We start from the raw sequence: 26,075 nt of genomic DNA on the forward strand, positions 1-26,075 counted from the left end.
GCTGGGGGGCGGGTTAGATAGGGGAATGGAGGGGAAGGTGTGGGGGGGCGAAAGGAAAGTTCCCTCCAAGGGAGCGGGGAAAGCCATCGGGGCTCCCCTACGGCTCGGCGCATGCAAGGTGCACAAGTGTGCACCCCTTTGCGTGCGCCGACCCTGGATTTTATATCATGCACGCGGCTGCGCACACATGTTATAAAATCGGGCGTAGATTAGAAAATCTGACCCTAAGGATGTATTTGTGTTGAAAAATTGGTGTAGATGCGAAGGGGATAACATGTCATGGGCTAAACTGATGAATGGTGTCACTGAGAATATGGAGTCAGCTGCCATTGAGCAGGCCCTAGAAGATCTCCCCGATGTTCCCGTAATGATGTGGATAAAGACGTGGGTGTTGTGCACACACACCTTAGGAGGCCCTCAGGAACATAAGAACATGCCATACTGGGTCAGACCAAGGGTCCATCAAGCCCAGCATCCTGTTTCCAACAGTGGCCAATCCAGGCCATAAGAACCTGTCATGTACCCAAAAACTAAGTCTATTCCATGTTACCGTTGCTAGTAATAGCGGTGGTTATTATCTAAGTCAACTTAATTAATAGCAGGTAATGGACTTCTCCTCCAAGAACTTATCCAATCCTTTTTTAAACACAGCTATACTAACTGCACTAACCACATCTTCTGGCAACAAATTCCAGAGTTTAATTGTGCGTTGAGTGAAAAAGAACTTTCTCCGATTAGTTTTAAATGTGCCACATGCTAACTTCATGGAGTGCCCCCTAGTCTTTCTACTATTCGAAAGAGTAAAAAACCGATTCACATCTACCCGTTCTAGACCTCTCATGAATTTAAACACCTCTATCATATCCCCCCTCTTCTCCAAGCTGAAAAGTCCTAACCTCTTTAGTCTTTCCTCATAGGGGAGCTGTTCCATTGCCTTTATCAGTTTGGTTGCCCTTCTCTGTACCTTCTCCATCGTCGCTGTTGCCGATCCGGGGATACCGCTGCAGCAGCCATCTTCCCAAGGCTTGAGGAGAGAGAAGGAAGAAAGGTGAGGCACAGAGGTCGAAGTCGTCTGAGACCGGACGCAACAGCAGCTAGAAGCTTTGAGGCTGGTGTGTCCAGAATCCCAGTACTATTAGGTACCAGTTCGCTCATGTTTGGCCAATTGGCACAGGCATGCAAGGAGTTACCATGGGCAGTCAAGACTAGCATCTCTCCTCAGCGTACTTTGTGGGGAGATAGCAAAGAAATGAGGTGCTGGATTTAGTAGGGGAGATACAGCAAAGGAGCAAAATCCCTATTGAAATACTCCAGAAGGTGTGAAAGAGTTAAATAACCGCTTGACAGCTGATGCCACCATTGCACAAAGCACAGTGATAATTAAGGCCCCCACAGAGGACTGACTGTCTGCAGGGTTACTGGTACAGAAAGGTGTACTGACTCTAGATGGGGGACGGACACAGAAAGTGTTTGTTAGACTGAAGAATGAATCTAACCATCCCGTCCAGTTACCCCCAGGGGTCAGTGTGGCCACAGTGAGCCGAGTGGAGGCTATGCAGTGAGTAGAACCTAAATGGAGGTGTACCCAGACTATTGACCCAAATGTTTTCCAGTTTGGGGACTCCCCGATTCCCCCCTTTTGGAAGGCTAGACTACAACAAAAATTAGCACAACATGTTAGCGCGTTCTCGTGGTTTGAGTGGGATAAGGGGTGTGCAAAGGGTGTAGAACACCACATATGTCTTACAAATGACACCCCATTCCAGGAAAGATCAAGAGGGATAGCCCCAGGTGACTTAGCTGATGTGAGAAGACATCTGGAGAAGCTCATGCAGACAGGGATTATCACTGAATCACATAGTCCTTATGCCTCCCCCATTGTAGTTGTTAGGAAAAAGGATGGGATGGTACGACTGTGTGTTGATTACCGTACCCTAAATTCCAGAACCACACCTGACCAGTATACTACACCATGAGCTGAGGATGCCCTTGACTCTATGACTGGAAGTCAATGGTTCTCTGTCCTGGACTTATGCAGTGGGTATTACCAAATACCCATGAACGAGGTTGACAAGGAGAAAACCACATTTATATGTCCACTAGGGTTTTACCAATTTAACCAACTCCCCCAGGGGGTTTCAGGTGCCCCAGATACATTTCTAATGTTAATGGAGGAGACTGTGGGAGGACATGAATCTATTAGAAGTGCTAGCATACTTGGATGACCTGATAGTCTTCTGGAAAATTCTAGAGTAGAATGAAGAAAGGCTATTCAAGGTATTTGATCGGTTGGCACAGTGTGACCTAAAATTATCATTGGACAAATGCAAATGTTGTCAAGCTGAGGTTAAGTATGTTGGGCATATTGTTTCTATGGTTGGCCCTGTCCAGCCAACCTCAGAGAGTTACATTCCTTTCTTGGGTTTAGTGGTTATTACAGATGGTTGGTGAAAGATTATTTAAAGATTGTAAGTCGATTGTAGGGGCTGATGCATGGTTATCCACTTTTGAATAAGAACCAAGCATAGGGTGTCTGAGAAGAGGGAATATTACAAGATATCAAAGTCCTTTGGTGCAAGATGGACTCAAGAATGTGAGGTTGCCTTTAGAAGGACCATACAGTGTCTGTGTAATGCACCAGTACTTGCCCTTGCTGACCCAGGCAAACCCTATGAACTGCATATAGATGCTTGCCTGGAGGGCTCAGGGGCAGTTTTATATCAGCCACATCCAGAAGGACTAAGACCTGTGGCCTATGCAAGCCGCAGTCTGAGAAAACTGAGAGAAACTACCCTGCTCAAAAACTGGAGTTCTTAGCCCTTAAGTGGGGGCAGTTGTGGACAAATGCAGGGATTACCTATTTGGGATTGCGTTTAAGATGACTTGTTTTAGCAACTGAAACATTGGATGCAACTGAGCACGGGTGGTTGGCAGCATTATCCCTTTACAAATTCAGTTTGCGGTACTGACCTGGAAGTGCAGAGACGCGGATGCACTGTCCCGGCGGCCCCACAGGAGGATTGGTGCGGTTTATCAGAGACTGGAGAGGCAGCAGTGTGTAACCAGGCGGAGAATGGGTGTGAAGGTGATACTGAGAATTTATTTCGTGCTGCAGACAGCTTGGGGATTCTTTCCTGACAGCAATTCCCCCTGCCTACTGTGATGCTGTGTCTCTGGTCTCCACTAACAAGCCAAGATTGACTTTGCAGGACATTCAACAAGCACAACAGACTGATCCCTTAATTGGTGATGCGCTTGGGGTGAAGGAGAGAAATCTGGGGGCACAAGCAGTCCAGCAGAGCCACCCAGACACTTCATTACTACTCAGAGAGTGGGATCGTCTATTTGTACAGAGAAAGGAAAGTTAATTTGGGTCATCCCAAACAACTGTGTTTACCACAAAAATTCCACAGAACTGTGCTACCGTCTCTCCATGATGACAGGGGGCATCTGGGGGCAGAGAGGGTCCTACAACTGCTGAGGGACAGGTTTTATTGGCCTAAATAAGCAAAATACATTGAAAAACATTGTAGACAATGTATTAGTTGTATAAAAAGAAAGACCCTACCCCAGGGCTTCCCAACCCTGTCCTGGGGACCCCACAGCCGGTCGGGTTTTCAGGATATCCGCAATGAATATGCATGAGATACATTTGCATACCATGGAGACTCGGTATATGCAAATGTATCTCATGCATATTCATTGCAGATATCCTGAAAACCCGACCGGCTGTGGGGTCCCCAGGACAGGGTTGGAAAGCCCTGCCTTACTGCATAGAGCAGCAGAGATGGTAAACATTACTAGTCAAGGCCTTATGGACTTGGTGTGTATAGGCTTCTTGACTTTAGAAATGGACTCCCAGCATGAAGAGAACATTCTGGTTGTGACAGACCATTTCACCAGGTATGCACAGGCACACCCCACCAAGGACCAGAGAGCAGAGACTGTTGCCTGAGTATTATGTGAGAAATCCTTTGTGAACTATGGACTCCCAGCCCGGATGCACTCTGACCAGGGGAGGGATTTTGAAAGCAGACTCATTAAAGAGATGTTGCAGGTGGCTGGGGTTAGGAAGTCACACACCTATCTCTATCATCCCCAGGGAGACCTCTAACCCGAGAGGTTTAGCAGGACACTCCTAAACATGTTGGGCACAATGAAGCCAGCTCAAAAGAGGAACTGGAGCCAGTATGTGAGCTATTCGGTGCATGCTTACAACTGCACATATAATGATGCTAGGGGGTTTTCATCCTATTTTCTGATGTTTGGGTGAGAGGCCCGGTTGCCAATTGATCTTTGTTTCGGGGTTTCAGTAGATGGGTCATTGTCTCAGACTTTTCAAAGCTATGTGAAGAGGCTAAAAGAACAGTTGGGGGCAGCTTATAGGTTGGCTGCAAAGTCTTTCTACAAACTGAGCTAGAGAAACAAGCACCAATCTGACCAGAAGGTGAGGTAGAATGACTTGATGGCAGGGGTCAGTGTACTCTTAGAAAACTGGGGGCTGACTGGGAGACACAAAATTCATAATAGCTGGAGGTCTATCTTTATGTTGTTGAGGAAAAACTGAACAACCTGCTTGTTTACCAGGTAAGGTCAGAATGTGGTGAAGGACCAGTAAAAATGGTGCACAGAAACCATCTCCTGCCCATTGGACAGCTGGTATTTCCTCTGGAGGAAACCCAAACTATAGCTGAACCCCCTTAACCTCGAACAAGAAGGGGACAGTAAGACCTGAGACCCAACCTCATTGAGAGTTTGACAGGAATCCCCATCAGGAACTGGTAGGGACCCCTGAGTATCCACTGGAAGACAGACATAGTGGATATGATTGTAAGGATTCAGAAGGAGAGTTAGGTGAGGGACATGTGAGATTCACCTGGGAGCCACATTGGAGAAATCGTACCCCTAAGCAACACATGATGGGGACATAGTAAGACAGTTCCCGGGGATGGAAACCCAGGAGAAGGAAGTCCAAGAAGCATTTCAGAATAATGATAAGACTGAGAGTGGTACAGATGGCAAGAAACTTGGAACAAGAAAGGAAAGGAGGTACCACAAATGAAATTCACCCCAGGAGAAAATCAGAAACTACAGAGGCTGAGGAATTGGTTCCAGTGCCACCCCGAGAGCCCAGAAGGGCAGGTAGGACTGTGAAGCCTACAATAAGGTTCACTTATGATGACCCTGGAAACCCAGTGAATGTCCCCTTGACAGTAGCACAACAACAGGTGACTGCCTGTTACCCAAAAGCAATGAAGGAATGCCTTGAGACTTTGATCTAAAGGAGAGGTGCATGCACGAGAGTGGCTTCTTGTTGAGGACAACAAGAAATTTAAGTGGGGGAGAGTGATACCCCTCTCCCGAGGGAGAGAGGGTAAAGAGCATGATACCATTTAAGTGAAGTGCAGCAGAGAAAAAAAGTGGACAATGCAGCTATGTAACATGAGCTGCCATCCCAGGAAACCCAGAATGAATTTGAAAAGGTTGACAGACCCCTTACTGTGAAGGTGCTTAAATGACCATCCAATAGATGAGTCAGAGACTCAGGTAGGGAATTTGCATGTCACATCCCCCTGGACTACTGTTGGTAACTTGCAGAGAAATATCACTTTAAATCAAAGGATAGCAAAATCCTAAATTACAGAACTATGAGTGGAAAAGTCCTACATTGGAGAATTCTGAATGAGAGAAGGATTTTTGAGAAAAATGTACTAAAGAACAGTTCTAGGAAGAAAACATATTCTCACCCTGACTAACAAGGAGAATCAGACCCTTGGGAATCCACTACTCAGACAGCAGAAAAAAAAAGGCCAGGCAGGATGGACGGGTGTGCACACATTCTCTTTTCATGGTCCTGCCTGGGTCCTGGTCTTTTGGCTAAGAGGAGGTGACCCTGGGTCCCCCTTGAGCAAGAGGGTCCCAGCTGCAGATCAAGTGGACCCCCAGGAGCATGTGGACCCAGCAGCAGATTGAGTGGTCCCCCAGGAGGAAGGGGACACCAGGGGCAGATCGCGTGGTCCCCCAAGAGGAGGAGGACCCCAGCAGCAGAGTGGGAGGTGACCCTGGGTCCCCCTTGAGCAAGGAGATACCAGAGGCAGATCGAGTGGTCCCCCAGGAGGAAGGGGACACCAGGGGCAGATCGAGTGGTCCCCCAGGAGGAAGGGGACACCAGGGGCAGATCGAGTGGTCACCCAAGAGGAGGAGGACCCCAGCAGCAGAGTGGGAGGTGACCCTGGGTCCCCCTTGAGCAAGGAGATACCAGAGGCAGATTGAGTGGTCCCCCAGGAGGAAGGGGACACCAGGGGCAGATCGAGTGGTCACTCAAGAGGAGGAGGACCCCAGCAGCAGAGTGGGAGGTGACCCTGGGTCCCCCTTGAGCAAGGAGATACCAGAGGCAGATCGAGTGGTCCCCCAGGAGGAAGGGGACACCAGGGGCAGATCGAGTGGTCACTCAAGAGGAGGAGGACCCCAGCAGCAGAGTGGGAGGTGACCCTGGGTCCCCCTTGAGCAAGGAGATACCAGAGGCAGATCGAGTGGTCCCCCAGGAGGAAGGGGACACCAGGGGCAGATCGAGTGGTCCCCCAAGAGGGTGTGGACCCCGGTGACAGACCAGGAGGTGAAGTGAGGTCCCCATGAGGGTGTGAATTCCAGTAACAGACCAGGAAGCAGAGTCGGGTCCCCAGGAGGACGTGGACCCCAGCATTGGCGCAGACATTTCAGCAAAGTGGAAGCAGCACTGAGGAGTTTGGCAGCAGTTTAGATACAACAGATCCCCAGGCCAACACTGCCCACCAGCCCAAGTTGCATCTTTTCACATGGGTGAGTCTTGGGGAAAAAAGGGGGATGATAATAATAACACTTGATTAAGCAGGAACTCAAGAGGTCCCTTCTATTCTATAGGTGGAATACAGTGGGGGCCATCAACCCCAAATTGCCAAATATTAAATGTTCTTGCTACCTTGTAGAAATGTATATAGTTATGTGGCCTGAGACTATTAACCACGAGTAGATAAGTGAGCTGTTGGTCATCCTATTAGCGATGTACATAGTCATGTAGAAATGTATATGCTTGTATAGTCTAATAAACCTGTACATATTTGTACATACTGCCAACCTTATTCACAGTCCCATTTGTTTTCCTGGGGAGGGAAATCCAACTGTTAACAGCTTCTTCCCCAGATGGAGGCACCAGGTGCCAAGAACATGAGGACCAATGAAGTCTGCCCTGGGGGGACTCCCGTCAGGTCGGTCCTGGACCCAGGAACACCCCGCGAAGTAAGCGATCAAGGGGGCATTTCATACAAATTCTCAATTAAGCAAAAAGCCAGTTTAATTAGTTGTCATAACCTCCATGGAGCTTGTAATTGTTCTATAGGGAATGGGATCTATTAGGACTGAAAGACAAACAAAGGATCTATCAGTCTGCGAGCTCTCTCCAGAAGGACTCCAAAATCTGAGCATGCTCAGATCAGAAAAGATTAGACTGTCAGCTGCTCCTACGTGACGGGGTTGAATTAAACCATTTCTTTAAGGAATCTTGGTTTACAGTGTGATTTGCTGGGTTCAGAAACTGAAATCTGAATTGGAAATATCAGCTGTGGACAGTTGTATTTATTCTGCTCTGATTAACCTGCTAGACACTTCTGCTAGATACGTATCAGGTACTGCTCAGGATACAGGGTCCCACAGCTTAGAGGAACTAATAGCCAGAACATAACTGAAACAAAAAAAAAGAGGAGCTAAGTCTGAGCAGAGGTCAAACCAGAGGGTGTGACAGAGGTGAACTTGAGCAGAATGCGATGTGGACAAATGCAGGCTGACGTCAAAGCCAGAAAGTCGGTCTAAGGATGCATTGAGAGCACAAGTAGTCAGAAACACACAATAGGAACAAGAAAAGGATCTGACTGGGTAGGGAAGCAGGAACAGAACACGAACAGATGAGGATCCAAGCAAGCAACAAGCGGGAATGCAATAGGCTGAAGGCAAGAAATCTGGGCAGACAGACTAGCACAGAGCTTCAGGGAGCAGGTCCAAGGAGTCTGTTATACTAGTAGGGATCTAGTGCTGCAGAGGGGTATAAATACAGCAACCAATCAGGGCTGGTCCCTACTGGACCAATAAGCTAGCAGCTGGGCGGAGTCATCAGCCACAGCAGATTCTCCCCACCCTGGGATCTGTACTAGATGGCCCTGGCTTGAGCCCTGAGTTAGGAGGTAGAGATGGAGCGTGCACCATTCCTGCACAGCCACCTCCAGTGAGGCTGCTGGATTTGCTCAGCTCCAGCCTGTATAAAAGTGGGCAGAGTGGGAAAGCTGAGATTAGCAGGTAGGAGGTGCCAGCCTGGGAGCTGCAGTGCTATCACAGACCATGGAGAGGTTCCATGCTGCCGTATCCTGCATGGTCATGGGTGTAGCATGCGCAGCTGCTGGAAGCAATGCTGCGAGGCCGTGCATGTGGGCACCTTAAAGGGAAGGTTGCTGCAGTCCGTGAATTATGTCAATACCAACCAAGGCATACACGTTCTGGACCTGACGGGCAGATTTCCACTCCAAAAGACTTCAAAATTGGCTGATAAAAGTATGACCAGTTCCCAGAGTGGACCTCTTTATTGGACTAACATTAAATTCAGAGGTAAAAGATTCTTGTACGGTAGTGAAACAGAATCCATCTATTAAAAGGGATTCTTTTCATGATGCCCACGTTGGTTTACATAACAGATGCAATTCAGAGGGGACATTTAACAAGGCAGACGTGCTCAAGGGCATTGATCAGAACAAGGGAAAACCCTTCAAAAGATGTGCCAGAGTCAGAACACAGGTCCATCGAGCCCATCCTGTCTCTGACATTGGCCAGTCTGGGTCACAAGTACTTGGCAGATCCCAAAGAATAGGTCCATTCCTTGTTGCTCACTCCCAGGAATCAGCAGTGGCTTTCCCAACTCTATGTGGCTAATAACGGTTTATGGACTTTTTCTCCCCATTAATCAAAAGATGGAAACATAAAAATGTGACAGACCAAGAAGACGTTACAGCCTGTCTAATCCATCCATACTAACTACTCAGCGCTACAATTCCTGCTGCTACCTCAGAGATCCCTGCGTTCATCCCATCCTCTCTTGGATTTAGATACTGTCCATGTCCAATGGTAAAATGTTCCATGCATCCACCACCCCTCTCTTAAAAAAAAAAAAAAATTCCTTCGTTTCCTTCTGAGTGTACCTCCTTTCACCCTCATCCCATGATCCCTCATTCCACCCCAAACCAAATAAGCCTGATACTTCACTTTCAATGCATATCCTCCAACGGCAGGGGAGAAAGTCTGATACTTCACGCATATCTAACATAGCTCTCTGCTTCAACGGCAGGGGAGAAAGTCTGATACTTCACGCATATCTAGCATAGCTCTCTGCTTCAACGGCAGGGGAGAAAGTCTGATACTTCACGGATATCCAGCATAGCTCTCTGCTTCAACGGCAGGGGAGAAAGACTGATACTTCACTTTCAATGCATATCCAGCATAACTCTCTGCTTCAACGGCAGGGGGGAATAAAGAAAAGTGGATCTATATACAGACAACAACCAACAAGGACTGAATTACATAGGCTGGGTAAAACAAATAAGCATGGGTGTAACTTGCTTATTGTGGCGGTTACTACCCCTAACTAAGCTTCAACAGCAAGAGGAAATGTGGAAAAAAGGATTTGCACTCACAAAGACGGGAGTAGCTGGCTTGTTACGGCGGTTACTACCCCAAACCAAATAACCAAATTACTACCTCCACCTTCCTCTATTCCTGATGCCTTTCAACTAGCTTGATCACTCCATTCTTATACTTCACTTTCAATGCATATCCAGCATAGTTCTCTGCTTCAACAGCAGGGGAGAAGAAAAACTGTTACTTCACACATCCAGCAGAGCTCTCTGCTTAAACGGTAGGGGAGAAGAAAAAAGGGTTCGCACTCACAAAGCGGGGAGTAGCTGGCTTGTTACGGTGGTTACTACCCCAAACCAAATGTACCTGATACTTCACTCTCGACGCATATCCAGCATGGCTCTCTGCTTCAACGGCATGGGAGAAAGACTGATACATCACGAATTTCCAGCATAGCTCTCTGCTTCAACGGCAGGGGAAAAGAAAAACTGATACTTCACGCATATCCAGCATAACTTCAACGGCAGGGGAGAAGAAAAAAGGATTCACACTCACAAAGCGGGGAGTAGCTGGCTTGTTACGGCGGTTACTACCCCAAACCAAATGTGCCTGATACTTCTCTTTCGATGCATATCCAGCATAGCTCTCTGTTTCAACGGCAGGGGAGAAGAAAAAAACTGATACCTCACGCATATCCAGCATAGCTCCCTGCTTCAACGGCAGGGGAGAAGATAAACAACCAATAAGGGCTGTATAACATAATCTGGGTAAAAACAAATAAGCATGGGTGTAGCTTGCTTATTGCGGCGGTTACTACCCCTACTACCTCTAACTAATCAAGCTAGATATTTCACTTGGATGCAGCTCCATCACCGCTCTCTACATTAATGGTGGGGGTGGAAGGGAAATAGAACCAAGAGCTAAGAGAAACAGATAAGTATGAGAGAAAAAATGAGGGAAGCTTGCTGGGCAGACTGGATGGGCCATTTGGTCTTCTTCTGCCGTCATTTCTATGTTTCTATGTTTCTATGTAAGCTAGATATTTCACTTAGATGCAGCTCCATCACTGCTCTCTACATTAATGGTGGGGGTGGAAGGGAAATAGAACCAAAAGGTTACTAAGAGCCAAGAGTAACATAAGTATGAGAAAAAAAAAAGTGCAAACCTTGCTGGGCAGACTGGATGGGCCGTTTGGTCTTCTTCTGCCGTCATTTCTATGTTTCTATGTTTCAGAGCCGCCTTTCTGTTGAAAAGTGCTCGCCTCCTGTGCATTGGTACAGGAGGTATTTAAATCTCTCTATCATAGCTCCCCTAGCCCTAGAGCATTGTCCCGGGAGAGTTGCCTGGAGCCAGACAATGTCCTATCTTCCTGCAGTCCCGGCTTCTGGGGGCCGTTCCACTCTGCAGGGCTTGCGAGCCGGAGGACTGAAGGCTTCCGCCCGTGGGGATTTGTGCTCTCTTCCCAGCATTCCCTTTTTAATTGTTCCCCGGGGAAGGGGTGCCTCGGTAGTCCAGCCCTTCAGTAGGACCTGACCATCCTGCTCCCAGTCTTAAGCTTATTGCCTGGCCCGTTCGCCAGTAAGCAAAAAAAAAAAAAAAAAAAAGTGGAACCACCAAGGTCCAAACAGGTTTAAGTTTGCACGACTCCTGGCCAAATGAAGTCTCCTGCAGAGGCCTGCACCCTAGCACGAGTCACCTCCCTACTCCCCACCGCTTTGCTTTTCTTTGAGAGCCGCCTTGCAAGGAAAATAAAAGGAGCCCTGCCTGCAAACAACAACAAACAGCCTAATACTTTCCTCCAGGCCTAGGTAGCCAGCAAGTGCTAGGGAAACCTCAGTATTAATGCAGCTTAGGATTAAGGGAGGAGATCTGTATCCTTAGTCCAGTTCCATAGTCACCTGGCTCTCTGGCTCTATGCAATCCACTTCCATGCCCTCCACCTCCTCCTTCATGGGGCTGGCTGGAAGCTTAATCTGCTATTCTCCTGGGTGTGGCTCTTCCCTTCCCTACCCTGAGAGCTCAGGTGTGTGCATCAGGCTCCAAGGTCCAACCCTCCTGCGACTGACAGGTCTCTCTCCTGGCTCCCATTTGCTCTCTGTTGGCTCCAAAAGGCTGGGAAATGTAGTTTCTGTCCTGCCTTTTCTGGGACCTTGCCTTTTGGGTCTGCTTCTGGCTCTACTCTTGCTAATCTGAGAAAGTACAAAGAAGGGCGACCAAAATGATAAGGGGAATGGAACAGCTCCCCTATGAGGAAAGGCTGAAGAGGTTAGGGCTGTTCAGCTTGGAGAAGAGACGGCTGAGGGGGGATATGATAGAGGTCTTTAAGATCATGAGAGGTCTTCAACGAGTAGATGTGAATCGGCTATTAACCTTTTGGATAATAGAAGGACAAGGGGGCATTCCATGAAGTTAGCAAGTAGCACATTTAAGACTAATTGGAGAACATTATTTTTCACTCCCTGCATAGTTAAGCTCTGGAATTCCTTGCAAGTGGATGTGGTTAGGGCAGTTAATATAGCTGGGTTCAAAAAAGGTTTAGGATAAGTTCTTAGAAGAGAAGTTCATAAACTGCTATCAATCAATAAGAAATAGTAGCTTGGGATCTATTTAATATTTGGATATTTGCCAGGTTCTTATGGCCTGGATTGGCCACTATTGGAAGCAGGATGCTGGGCTTGATGGACCCTTGGTCTGACCCAGTATGGCGTGTCTTATGTTCTTATATTCTCACAGTATACATATTTAGATATTTAAGTCTGTCCCCATAAGCTTTAGAATGAAGACCACTGCCCATTTTAGTAGCCCCCTCTGGAGCGGCTCCATCCTGTTTATATCCTCTGGAAGGTGGGGTCTCCAGAACTGTACTCAGTATTCCCAGTGAGGTCTCACCAGGGACCTGTACAGGGGCAGTGTCACCTCCCTTTTTCTGCTGACCCTTCCTCTCCCGGTGCAGCCAAGCAGCTTTCTGGCTTTTACCATCGCTTTATCCACCTGTTTGACCAACTTAAGATCATCAGATACCATCACCCCGGGATCCCGCTGTTTCAGGCATAGAAAGTTTCATAGCTTAGACTGTACCACTTCTTTGGGTTTTTTGCAGCCCAAATGCATGACTGCATTTTTTAGCACTAAATCTGCCAGTCTCTAGATGATTCCTCGAGCTTCACTGGATCCCTCCTCTTGGTTTCCATACCATTCTGTCTACCCTGTTGCAGATTTTGGTATCATCTGCAAAAAGACAATCCCTTCTGCAATATGGCTTATGAAAATGTTGAAAAGAATTGGTGCAGGGTCTGATGCCTGTGGTACGGTACTAGTAAGGCTCTCTCCTCGGAGTGAGCTGCATTTATCATGCCTCCCACTCAACCAGTTTTTAACCCAGTCAGTCACTTTAGGGTGCTCAATTTATTTGTAAGTCATCTCTGCGGAACTATGTCTAAGGCTTTACTGAAATCCAAATACACTGCGTCTAACGCGCTCTCCCCTGATCCAACTCTATGGTCACCCCACCAAAGAAATTGATCAGATTTATTGTTGGGTCTCAGATCAACTCGTGCAGAATGCTGCCACTCGTATCTTAAGGGGCCAGGGGAAATATGACCATATCATACACCTATTTTGATTTCTTTACTACGGCTGCCGATGCAAGGGAGGGTCACATTTAATGATGTGTTAATGATGATTGAAAAATCGCTTTGGAATTTCGCTGTTCCTTGGTTAGCATCGTTATTGCATGATCACTCAGGTCTGCTAGAAAGGATCCCTTGGAAATGGCAGAAGTTCATTTAGCACATTTGGGTGAGACCAGAGACCAAGCTTTCTCAGTGGCTGGTCCCGCACTTTGGAACTCCAGGCCCTGAGTAATTGGGAACTTTGCCAGATTCGATCAGGTTTAAGAAAACTTTAAAGACTTGGCTTTTTCAGCAGTCTAAAAAACTCTTTATAAGCAAGCCATAGAGCACGAGGCCTTTACTGTTTCTTTGAGTATCCATGATAGACAAGATTTTGTTGTTTGTTTTTTTTTTCATTTTATGTATAATGTATTTTAATTATTTAATGTTTTTATCTTTTAATTTACAGTGTTTTTAATTTGTTTTTATTATTATCATTATGAATGTTTAAAATATTATCTGCTATGAACTTGTGGAATATACATTTCAAAATAAATACATGATTTATTTACTAATCGGGGCACTTTGCGATATTATGATGTGTTCATCTTGCATTCATTTGATAACTGTGTAATATTGTGTTATGTTTCAGATTTTGTAGACATCCATGACCTTTGGAATGTGTGCTGCATAAATAATTCTAAATAAATAAATAAATCAGATTCGTCTGACAAGATTTACCGCTGGTAAAAACCCTGCTGCCTCGGATCTTGCAATCCTTCGGATTCCAGAAACTGCACTCTCCTCTGTTTCAGCAGAAAAAGCATTAATCTGCTCGCCACCGAGCTCAGACTAACCGGGCTGGGAGTTCCCAGCCTTTTCCTTCCATTTTATGAATAGGAACCACATCCGCCCCCTCCCATCCTCTGGAACTACTCCCGACTCTAAAGAAGCATGGAAAAGGTCACCAGCGGAGCTGCCGGAAGATATTTTGTTTAAATGTAAACCGATGTGATATGTAAAATCGAACAGCGGTATATAAAAATAAATAAATAAATAAACAAATAAATAAAATCTCTAAGTTCCCTTGCACACATCCCATCCGGCCCCATTGCTTTTATCTACTTTTAGTTTCACGAGCTCCTCACGAACACCGTCTTCTGAAAACGGAGCTTTAGCTCAATCTCAGACCTATTTGTGTCTACTTTCTGTGGTCCGAAAAGAACTATTTATTAAGCAATTTCACATTTTCCTCTTCGGCCTCTGCATACCCCCATTCACCTCTGAGTCTCACAGGGCCACTTTTGCAGTTCTTCTTAACGCTAACAGATCTAAAAAAAAACAAACCCAACTTCTCCTCCTGTTTTACCGTATTCGCTATTTTTTCTTCCATGTGCATCTTTGCTCTCCTGACTGCTTTCCTAGTTTCTCTTAGCTTTTTCTGATATTGTTGCCTGCTGCCTCCCTCTTTCTGCTTCTCATGTTGTTTATGATGAGGGTTAACCTTTTTTCTTTATCTTTTCAGCTTCTTCTTTAGAAAACCCGGCTATGCTGGATGCCTTGACTATAATCTCCGTCAACAAATTCCACTGTTTAAATGTGCATTGAGTGAAACAAATGCACTCTTAGATTTGTTTTAAGTCTATTCCCTGTTAGCTTCCTGGCGAATCCCCTAGTCCTAGTACTATTTGAAAGGGCAAATAACCATTCCCTATTTATCCATTCTACCCCACTCATGATTATATAAACCTCTGCCACATCCCCTCTCGGTCATCTCTTCTCCAAGATGAAGAGTCCTAACCTGTTTAGCCTTTCTCCATAAGAGAACCATTCCATCACCTTTACCATGTTTGCTGCTCTTCACTTTTCCAGCTCCGCTTCATCTTTTTTTGTGAGATGTGGCGATCAGAACTGCACACAGTACTGAAGGTGTGATTGCACCATGGAGCGATACAGAGGCTTTCTACTATTTCTCAGTTTAATTCCCCAGTCCTCTCCAAATAATTCCTAACATGCTATTTGCTTTTTTGATCGCCGCCACACACTGAGCTGAGGATTCCATACTAATATTTTAGAAATGGGAGCTGAGATAAATTCTTTACGGTATCTCAAGACTAATTCGCAACTGGTGTCGGGATAAAGTCAGAGAATGTAATCATGGATGAACGGGGGGCGGGGAGGGGGGGTATGAAGAGTGTAGCAACAGCGGAGAAAACATCTACCCACTTCCCTGGGGCAGAACATTTATCAAGTATCTCAGTGATAGAGAAACAGAGCATTCAAGTGGATTAGCTGTTATATATTTCGCCCCTTTGGTGCACGATACCAAAGTTAATGCAAGAGATCGTGCTACATGGTACATGGAAGATTGCACAGCAGGAAGAACAGGTGAATGAAGAGCTCTGCCTTAATAAAACTCAGAAGAGACCACAGAGCTATAATTCTTTTAGCTCCTTTTAAGCTGCGATAATTATGGTTTCCCTCCCTTCAGGAGTTATCCATCAGGGAAGCAATGAGACTGGGCAATTCACCAATTCTGATGTCACAAAATCAGGGAACTCTGTTTCATCCCAACGTTCAGACGCTGGCCCTGGCTTCTTTGATGAAATGTCTCAGGTCCTTCTGACTCCGATTTATTTATTTATTTAAAGGCTTTTATATACCGATGTTCATGTATAGTTATAGTTATATTCCATAGCATCTACCCATTGATGCCTGTTATATGTAAGGGCTCCTCCCAAAAATTATTTATATGTTGCGTAGTTCATCATATTATATTATGTTATCTGTTATATGTACGGGCACTGCCCAATGGTTTTTTGTTCACTGTGAACCGATACGATGTGCGAACGGATATCGGTATAAAAGAAATGTTAAATAAATAAATAAATAAATAAATAAATGTACTAGTACATACCGCGTCTGGTTGAATCCATAAGATTTTCTGGTGGATTCCTAGAAAGGAATCCACCAGAAAATCTTATGGATTCAACCAGAGGAGATTTGAAGCTTGGTGTGCAACGTCCTGGATCTCTGTTCTTGTCCCACACAACAAGCCGCTTGAGTAACATCTACATCTTTTAGAGTCTGGCTTCAAAGTCAGCACTGTTAGGGTATACATCAGTGCAACTGGCGCTTGTCAGCAGCATGTAGAAGGAAGCTTCGTCCTTGTCCAGCGTTTTACAGGGACATTTTCAGAGTCTGGGTAAGTAGTGATTCATGTGTGCACATCCCCTTTGAATTTGTCTGTGACTGAAAACTACCCATGGACTTTGCATCCAAGCAGTGAGTTTCCAAATTGCCCCCTTAGTTGTCAGGTGTATGTGAGGCCTGCCTCAGTTGAACCCTCCTGTCAAGCCTGCCACCATGCCACGGGATCTCACCGTGGTTCTTACCCAGCTGACAAAAGCCTCCTGAGAGCCTCTGGACACCAGTGGGGTCAAGTACCTGACCTGGAAGGTCATTTTTTTCAGTGGCGGTCACTTCAGCTTGTACAGTCAGTGAGCTTCAGGCTCTAGTGACCGATCCACCTTTTACTAAATTTCATCATAATCTGTGGTGGTGAGTACTAATCCCAGGCTCCTTCCTAAGGTGGTGTCAGCTTTCCACTTTACTCAGTCAATGGTCCTGCCAACATTTTTCTCCAGGCCACATATTCCATAGACGTGAACAAGTCTTGCATAGTTTGCACTGGTGAGAGCCGTCACCATCTTCCTGGATTAGAACAAAGTCCATGGAAAGCTCACTCAGATTTTTGTTTCTTTTGACCCTGACAGACTCAGGATTGCCAAAACAAATTGATGATTTCCAAATAGCTTGCGGATTGCATCTTCTTTTGGTTGTTATATTTTGCTAATATCTGCAGCACAGACAGAATCTCTGTTAAAGGCTCATCCGACGTCCCCCCATTCAGATGCATTGTTTTTATTCTTTTCATGCAGGCTGTGATTTAATCTGTCCATCTGTCAGTTAGTGAGGGGGCACCATAACCTCTGTGAAAAGACGAGTGATCAGGATCAGACTTGGAGGGAAGTTGAGGCATAAGCCTGGGTTTTATCCTACTGCAAATTACCTTGATCCAATAAGGGGGAGTTAATTCTCAGTAGGGTCAAAGTTGAAAGGCATTAGAATATCCATGAATAAGATCATTTTCCCTTTCCCTTTTTATGACTATGGATTATGGGGTCTGTTTCTGGCCCAGCAGATTTCTCCTGCTCCTTTGGGCTGCCAGCTCACTTGTAACCGTGCCTCTACTGGGCTGCAGCACCATAAGCCTGTGCTCGCAACTGGCCATGGGCTTTCTCCCTTTTATAACAACCTCCTCCTTCCCATCTAGACCAGACACCACTGTCCCGGTCCTTGGCCAGGATCTGGTATGCCTATACCTTGAGTCTGGCCACTATGCATTCTCCCCCAGGGCTGGGGACACTACCTTCACAGCATGCCCAGCCCTGGCCCCGGGCCAGTTTGAAGTGTTGAAGCCCAGTATGGGAATTCGGCCTGAATATGGGGGTCCTTATTGTAAGAATGACTAAAATAATGTAAGTTCTAGCTCATGATCTAACCAAGACTGCATTCTGTATTAGCAATCATAATGACACATTATCGTATCTGCCTGGATAAGTTACACGTCAGCATATTCAAGCATTTGTAGAGACATCTGTATGTCTTCCGTGCAACCTCTTCCTATCCCTAGACCCCCTGTTATTTTTGCCATGTTTAGTAACTACAGAGAAGAGAGACTGTAAGCCTAATGTGCATGACAGAAACAGGAAACCCAAGACCAGACTCTATCAATAGACAGGGAGAGTTGTAATCTTGGAGGAAACGCAGGTGCACGGACTAAAACTAATTTATGTAGTTAATTACATGGCTAGGTGGAAAGGCAGCCTGAAGTCCAGTGACATGTACTATGCAGAACCTGTGGGTTAGACTCCTGTACAGAGCCAGGAAGGAGGCTCGGTGCATGCTGGGAAGATCCACCATGATGCCAGTTCGGTAAATCTGCACTGGATTGTCCTACAGAATGCCTCAATAATCTTAGGGATTAGGGATTTATTGCTTGGTGTTTTCTTTATGTTAATACAATAGCAATTCGATAACAACCGGTCCGTGCATGGGTGTCTATGCCAGGCCCTCCGCTTGGTCTGAACGTGCATTCTTCTCAGCTTCATGCTTGCCTTGCGTCAGCGGTGCCAAGGCTGGCCCCTGTAAACTGGAGTCTACTCAGGCTAAAAGGCAAAGCCCAGTGGACTTAAAGGGGATGGGGACAATATATATAAATTTAAAGAGGGTAAGAAATAGAGGTGGGCTGAGAAATCAGAGCTCATCCTCAGAATCCAGGCCATATCCTGGGAATTTCCCATTAGGCAAGGTTTAGTGGAAGTTAATTTTAGATGGGGGTGGGGGTAGATCTATCAAGGCCTTTCATCTGATCTTGGATCATGTTCCGCAGAACCCAGTTCCTGGGGAATATCAGATTAGGGACCAGGTTTTGGACCATGGAGATGGGTTATGATTTTTCAGCTCTCTCTCTAATAAAAAGATTCAGATATTCCAGTTTAAATGGCCCACTGGTTGCAGACCCCAGTCCTTCCCTTCCCCCCAGTTCTAGCTACCTTTAATATCAGGCCCCCCCCTCTGGTTCAGCACGGCACAGTAGCTGAACTGAGAGTTAAAATAATGCTTGGAATCCTATAAATCTGTTGCATTACTTAATACAAAATAAAATAAGCACAATTGGCTGGAAGCAGACCAGTCTGAGCACTGAACAGTTATCTCGACGCTGGGCTGGGTTGGTGGATCGGTGGGTAGCGCTGTGCACTGCCATGTGCAGAGACCTGGCTTTGATTGCTGGAGCAGGTTTTCCTCTCCCTGTGTAGGCCAGGAGGCTGTGGAGGCAGCATTGGTCATTGCGCAAGGGCGACACCTGGTGGCCGGATTTGGGTTCCATGACTGCAGAGTTCTGGCAGGAGCCCTGGGACCAGGCCCTGACTGAGGAATGTCATTGCCATGAGTTAGGAGAGGGGGGGGGGGGGGGAAATACCCCAGGGTTCTTAGGAATGAAGGCTCACAGCACCCGATCCCAGCGCTGGTTCTGACTGAGCTGGAAAGTACAAAGGAGGGGGGCGGAGGGAAACTGCTGTGTCAAAAGAAAAAAAAGAGAGTGAGAATCCCCACCTTCCTGATCTGTGCTGCGTCACTTTATTTGTAAGTCGTTTCATTCACCCCCCTACCACAAGGAAGCTTCTCACAGTAAGAAAATTAAATAAAAACGCAAAAGCCACTGGAGTTCCTTTCAAGAAAGTCAGAAGTGCCTGAGATAGTATCGTGTGGGTTCCCAGTGACAGTCAATAGTTTCTGAGAAAGTGAGGCTGGAAAGTTAATGAGCCACTGATGTCATTCTCTCAGCCCTGTAAGGACCCGGGAAAAGAGAGCCTGACACTTCTATATAAGCAGCTGCCGGGCACCCTCCCATTATACCTCAGAAGCAAGGTAACACCTCTCCACCTGCTTCACCTTGCACTTTCTCCTCACCCTTAATTCCTGACGCTGACAGATGAACTCTCTCTCTCTCTCTCTCTCTCACTGCAGATTGAAGTGGAGAGCGCTGCTGCTGTGCTGGACTGAGCCATGAGTGCCCTGCAGAAATGGACCCTGTTATCTTTGAGCTTAGTCTCCTGCTGCCTCCCTCTCCTCCTTGCCAGTCCGGCACCTCTAAAGAAAGAAAGCGCCGCTGCGGGCCACTACCCATCCTGCAGCCTCCGTAAGGTCCACTTCTACCAGCCCCACATGAGGAAGTGCATCCTGGCCCTCGCCAAGCAGGTAAAAAGCTGTCAGGCGTCTGTTGGGTGCTCTAGGGTTACCAGACAGCTCCATGTACCCGGGACAGGACAAACCAGAGACAAGTAAAATTTCATCTCCCCCACATGTAATGTGGTAAAAAAAACCCAAAAAAGACCCCCAAACAGGACCGGCTCAGCCTGTCCTCAATGACTGGTATCCTGCTGCTTTCCCTGTGACCTTCTCTTTGTCCCTCCCTGCTCAGCTTTAAGTCATTCTCCCTTCTCTCTCTCCTCACAGGCGAGTAGCTCTGACCAGGACACGGTGAACAGGTTGATCGGGAGCCAGCTCTTCCTCCACGTGACGGTAAGGAAGCCTGCAGGGAAGGCCTGTTGTCTGTGTATGCCCGGCCCTGTATATGTTGGCGGAAACGGGCTTTGATAAGGCAAAAGAACCCGCTGCTTTTAATTTGATGGTTATCGAAAACAGTATGGTTTTGGAAAAAGGAAGTGTGGCGGGGATTTGTTCCTGTAATGTTCCTTTTCACACAGAGTCGAATGCGAAGAAGTAATTAGTCCAGCCAGATTTTGTAGGACGTGGGATTCTTTGCCGGCTGTGATGTTTTTCAATGGAGCCACCTAAGATTTATTCAGATGTGGTGATGGGCATTGAGCTATCAGAGCCCAGGACAAGTCTTTTCTTCAGATCTATCCCATGCCTGCTGTTGTACTATAAACACTGCAACGGTGCTGTATAGTAGCAGTCATACGTGTTAGCCCACATCTTATCACTAGAAGAAGCTCGCAACTCTAGTCCTCAAGGACTGCGAACAGGCTTGGTCGTAGAGTACCCAAAATATGGAAATTAACCTGATTCTTGGGTCAAGCGTATGCAGAAATAGTTGATAAATATGCATTGGGAACATCCTGAAAGGCAGGTCTGTTTATGACCCTTGAGGATTGGAGTCGCAATCCCTTGGTGCTAGAATATTGTTTGCAACTGCTTTGTATTCTCGTGTGTGTATGCAGATATATCTGTAAATACACGTGTACAGTAAATGCACACACTGTATATCATGAGTATTATTTAACTTTCTAACGCATAGTCCTCCTATCAGTTGATCTACATGCAGACAGATATTTGCCATCCTTCTGCTCACCGTTGACTCTTGTCTTATTACCTTTGGTTTTCCTATGTTTCTGGCAGGCCGAGGATCACTGCTACTTGATGAAGAAAGTTCTCAATTTTACCTTGGAAGAGGTGCTGCTGCCTGAGATCAAAAGCCCTTACCTTCACATCCAGGATGTCACCAACTTCTTGGCGAACATGCGGAACGAGCTGAATGCCTGTGTAAGTCCCTCCGGTCTGTATTTAAGGTTTAGTGCCCTCCTGACTCCTGACCCACTCCAGCCCTGGGCCTGCTCACCTCTGCAGGGGGGGGGGGGGGGGGAGGGGGGAGCAGGGCTCACCCAGGGCCAGGTTTATACTGGCGCTCGGATGCCGCTTGACTGTGACTGCATAGACCTTGGATGTTTCAGTGCAAGCCTGCCTTGATATCTGCATGGGCGACGAGGATGCCCCATCTAATGAGACAGAAAGGAAACCTCAGATCAAGATATGGAAGCCCTTGGCTTTAAAATCAAAAGAGTTAGATCAAGGTGCAAAAACCCACATTGTTTTTACATGAACCGTACCGAAGGTTGTGTTTTTGGTTGCAGAAACCTACAGAGCACAAGCAACAGATTGAGAACAACCTGGAAGAGCTGACAAAGAAAATGAAAGAGGTAAAAAGCTTTAACCCTTCCACTCTGGGCTGGAGCGGAGGAGAGGTTATGACATGAAATCAGTGGCTTGCCATTCGTGGCCAAATAGAATAACCGTTAACAAATCAGTGGGATCTCTCCCATCACGATATATGTTAGTGTTTGAAATGCTGGACCCCCTGTGGCATTGGCCTGGTGGATAATGCATGTCTCTAGCGCCAACCGATAACCCTGACTATGACCGTTTCAGAAATGATTGTTCACCGTTGTCACTTGCCTGTAGTGAGGACGGTTGTGACAGCCATTTACTGGACATACTGACCCTGTCTGAAAATCTTCCTCGCTCAGTCCTGCTAGAGGCACACAATGGGGTTCTTAACCGTGCACGATTTTAACCGTTTTGAAGGGTCGGGTAGGAGAACGACATGCCTAGATTGGGATTTTCAAATTCCCATATGTTGCAAAAATCTGCCCACGGAAGAAGGAGGTGCAAAGCCCAAGGGTCCTTCCAGAAGGAATTGCATGCATGTACTTTCCTGTTCATAATCAGGTACAAGATCCACAGGAACATTGCACCCTTGGGCGGTTTGTAAGTAGCCAGGGGATAGCCAAGACAATCTTAGGACTTTGTTCAATAAAGGATTTTTGTCGTAGATTGCATACGCAAAATGAGAGGAAATATTTATTGCCCTGTTCAGGATGGGAAATCCAGGCATGTGCAAGAATGTGTTAAGTAATAGTTTGACTGGAAGAATAAGAGACGTTTTGTGGCAAAGGCTGGCACCTCTGCAGAATCGTGATTAGCCTGACTTAGGGCCTGACTCACTACCAAGCCTTCCCATAAGAGCTGCAGCCATTTCGGATCCAAGCAGGAGCTGCGTAAACACGAGAGGCACTCTCCGCTTCAGGGAGACGTTTGAAAGATGAGCGAATTGTGAGGCACGTCTGCACGACGGGCGAACGAAGCCTTGGCTATTGGCGCTACTGCTCACAAGTTTCAAACGTGGGCTAATTCAGTGTCCCTTGCGTGGCTGTTACCAGGTCTCCCACAGATGTGCAGGCACTTTTCTGTCTCACGTGCCCAGGATGCGAGAAAGGTCTCAGTAAGGCAGGGCCCCCAGGAACTGTGGAACAAACACAGGGCCCCCCTATATTTAAGCACTTTTCCCACAGACACAGAATGGGAGAAAAACCTTTAATAAATCAGACTGCGAGCCCTCTGGGGCCGGGGAAATTCCTCCGGTACCCAAATGCAACTCGCCTTGAGCTACTGATGACAGGGCCTGAGCTCAATCAGCAAGCATATAAATAAATAAATAAATGTTATATCAAGACGCCAAATCAGGCAGGCCAAACTCTGTAAATCTTTAGGGAATTGGGAAGCGGCCAAGTAACAGGAGCTGTAAACGTTCAAGGCGTATTTCTGCAGTGAAGTTGTATTGTTTTCCTGGGATTCCTTCCAGGCTCTCATTGGACTAACGTGGGACTTGGACAAAGGTGATGATTGCCCTTGAGCGCTGGGGGCCCTGCGGTTCCCTTCCTCAGCTGTGACCATTCTGTGATGATCTTCATCAACTTAGGGCCAGATGTACTAAAAGGTTCTTCCCATTTTGTGTCTGTGGGAAAACTGCTTAGCACATAAGCCCCTTAATACATTAATAATTATTTTCCTGTAACTTGTCAGCATAAAAAAAAAGTCCCCTTCCCCAGATTTAAAGTCTTTATCCATCTGCCAAATGATTATGGATTTTTGCAGGATCAATACTGTAGTACAGTATGGATCAAAGCAGCTATTAAAACTGTCCGTCAGCTGATGGTGCAAATAATTTCTCCCTCTGTCTTGTTTTTTAATAGCTGGGCGAGAGCGGGAGGAACAAGGCAATTGGGGAGCTAGACCTGCTGTTTGATCGCCTGGAATCTGCCTGCTCCCAGCAGAAGAGGAAACTCCCTCAAGTGAAGCCAGCGGAGTGAAAGAGACGAGAACCACGGCGAAGGCCACGGCGCCACCGGCAGGCATCACCACCGCAGCGGGAACTAGCGCGCAGCTGACAAAACAGCAGTGAGCACCGCGACGGGAAGCAAAGAATCCTCAACTCAAAGTTCTTCCCTGCTGCCATCTCTGCTCACCAAGGGGGGCTCCGGCGGAGAGGCCCCTTTACCCAGTGACAAAGGTGGAGCTGACTCATCCTGCTCAGACTGTGCGGAAGGTACCGGCCTCCTCCTGCAAAGAGACGCGCAGATACTCAGAAAAGAATTAGCATCTTCAACGGAAACGCTTGCCGCGGACTTTCCTGGGAGGGAAATGGCGAGTCCTGTCCATTCCGCAAAGTTTTGACCATTATTTTAAAACAAATTTAAAAAAAAAAAAAAAAGCAAGAATGATAGTGAAATGGGTAAAATTCACCGTTTTTCGCCTGTTTGGTAAAAGTGTGCAGAAATAGACATTTCACGCAATTGCTTTGTCAGTGGCAAAAGGCCTGGTTTCCATTCGTTTCAAGTTGGCTGCGAACGTCTCCGCACATTCTTTGCACCCATCTCCTTCCCTTCGGTGCCAATGGGGAAAGGTTTTCTGTTCAGCAATAAGCCTCCAGCCATGGACAGGGTTTCCTGTCTTGGGCCATTGGTGAAGATAAAATCTTCAGAAGAAGCATGCTGCTACTTCTGGAAAAAATATCTGCATTATGTATTTAAAATATTTAACATAATTTATTGAACAGTTTACTTATGTCTATATTTATTTGAAAAATATTGTCCTACATTATTTTTTTTGTAACTTATTAAGGAACTTAAAAGAGTGCTATTAAAATATTTTATTTATTTATGGTGCTGAATAAGTTCGTACTTGATGAATATTTGTTTTGTTTTTTTACCAATAAAACATTTCTGTTGCACGTGAGTGACTGTGTCTGTTCAATATCTTTGTAAGTGATATTATGGTGGGGTTAGATCAGGGGTCGGGAACCTTTTTGGCTGAGAGAGCCATGAGCGCCACATATTTTAAAATGTAATTCCGTGAGAGCCATACTAACTACAACCCCCCACCCTCCTGACTCCCCCAAGACCTACCAAATTAATTTACTATAACCCCCTACTCTCCTGACGCCCCCAAGACCTGCCAAATTAATTTACTACAACCCCCCCTCCTACCCCCCCCCCCCCCCAAGACCTGCCAAAAGTCCCTGGTGATCCAGCGGGGGTCCAGGGCTCGCAAACAAATCTTTAATAAAAAGTAAAATCTAACAAAATCCCCCACCCTCCTGACGCCCCCCAAGACCTCCAAAGTTCATTTACTACAACCCCCACCCTCCTGACCCCCCCAAGACCTGCCAAAAGTCCCTGGTGGTCCAGCGGAGGTCCGGGAGCGATCTCCTGGACTTGGGCTGTCGGCTGCCAGTAGTCAAAATGGCGCTGACGGCCCTTTGCCCTCACTATGTCACTGGGGTCGACCAATGGCGGCGGTAGCCCCTGTGACATAGTAAGGGCAAAAGGGCCGTCGACGCCATTTTGATTACTGGCAGCCGACAGCCCAAGTACAGGAGATCGCTCCCGGACCCCCGCTGGACCACCAGGGACTTTTGGCAGGTCTTGGGAGGGTCAGGAGGGTGGGGGTTATAGTAAATGAATTTTGGAGGTCTTGGGGGGCGTCAGGAGGGTGGGGGATTTTGTTAGATTTTTACTTTTTTATTAAAGATTTGTCTGCAAGCCAGAGCCATATCTGGCTCCCGAGCCATAGGCTCCTGACCCCTGGGTTAGATAGAAAGGTTTGCCTGGGGGGGGTTTTCTTCCGCCGGCAAACAAGATGGCCGCATAAAGAATTCGCTCCGCTCCCGACGCAGCGTACAAAGCAGAAAAACCCCGTTTTAAATCAGCTTGTCTTCGAGGAACACGGTGCACCGGCTAGAACTCGCGATCGTGCACAAGCTGATATGGCGGCGAGGAAAAAAGCTGTGGACCTGAAGCAGTTTCAATTCAGCAAGCTACCTCCCGATCTTGGCAGCGACCACGAGGCAAGGCCGGAGCAGGCCGCGGATGCCGCGAACGACATGCCGTCTCAGGTATCTGACCCTTCGGCTGGGGAGAGCGCGGAATGGGTAGAGACAACTGCCCAGCTTAAAAATGACATTCGCGGCTGGTTTATGGAATTTAGGGCCGATTTAAAAGCCCATAAGCAAGAGCTGATGGCCTCAATGGCGGACATCCGTGAAGATATAGCCAGCTTAGGCCATCGGGTGGATGAGCTTGATAACAGAGTGGATGCGCAAGGCGT

General features: G+C 46.8%; 1 protein-coding gene across 1 annotated transcript; it reads left to right on the forward strand.

Annotated features, from left to right (window-relative positions):
• The first annotated feature begins 3,850 nt into the window (after positions 1-3,850).
• On the forward strand, positions 3,851-23,779 carry IL22 (interleukin 22). The gene is made up of 6 exons (XM_029597537.1): positions 3,851-3,903; positions 19,970-20,062; positions 20,318-20,411; positions 21,252-21,395; positions 21,764-21,829; positions 23,663-23,779. Exons 1-6 carry the CDS (start codon positions 3,851-3,853, stop codon positions 23,777-23,779), a joined length of 567 nt encoding a protein of 188 aa, XP_029453397.1.
• The last annotated feature ends 2,296 nt before the right edge of the window (positions 23,780-26,075 follow it).

Source organism: Rhinatrema bivittatum, chromosome 4 (assembly GCF_901001135.1).
Source record: "Rhinatrema bivittatum chromosome 4, aRhiBiv1.1, whole genome shotgun sequence".
NCBI lineage: Eukaryota > Metazoa > Chordata > Amphibia > Gymnophiona > Rhinatrematidae > Rhinatrema > Rhinatrema bivittatum.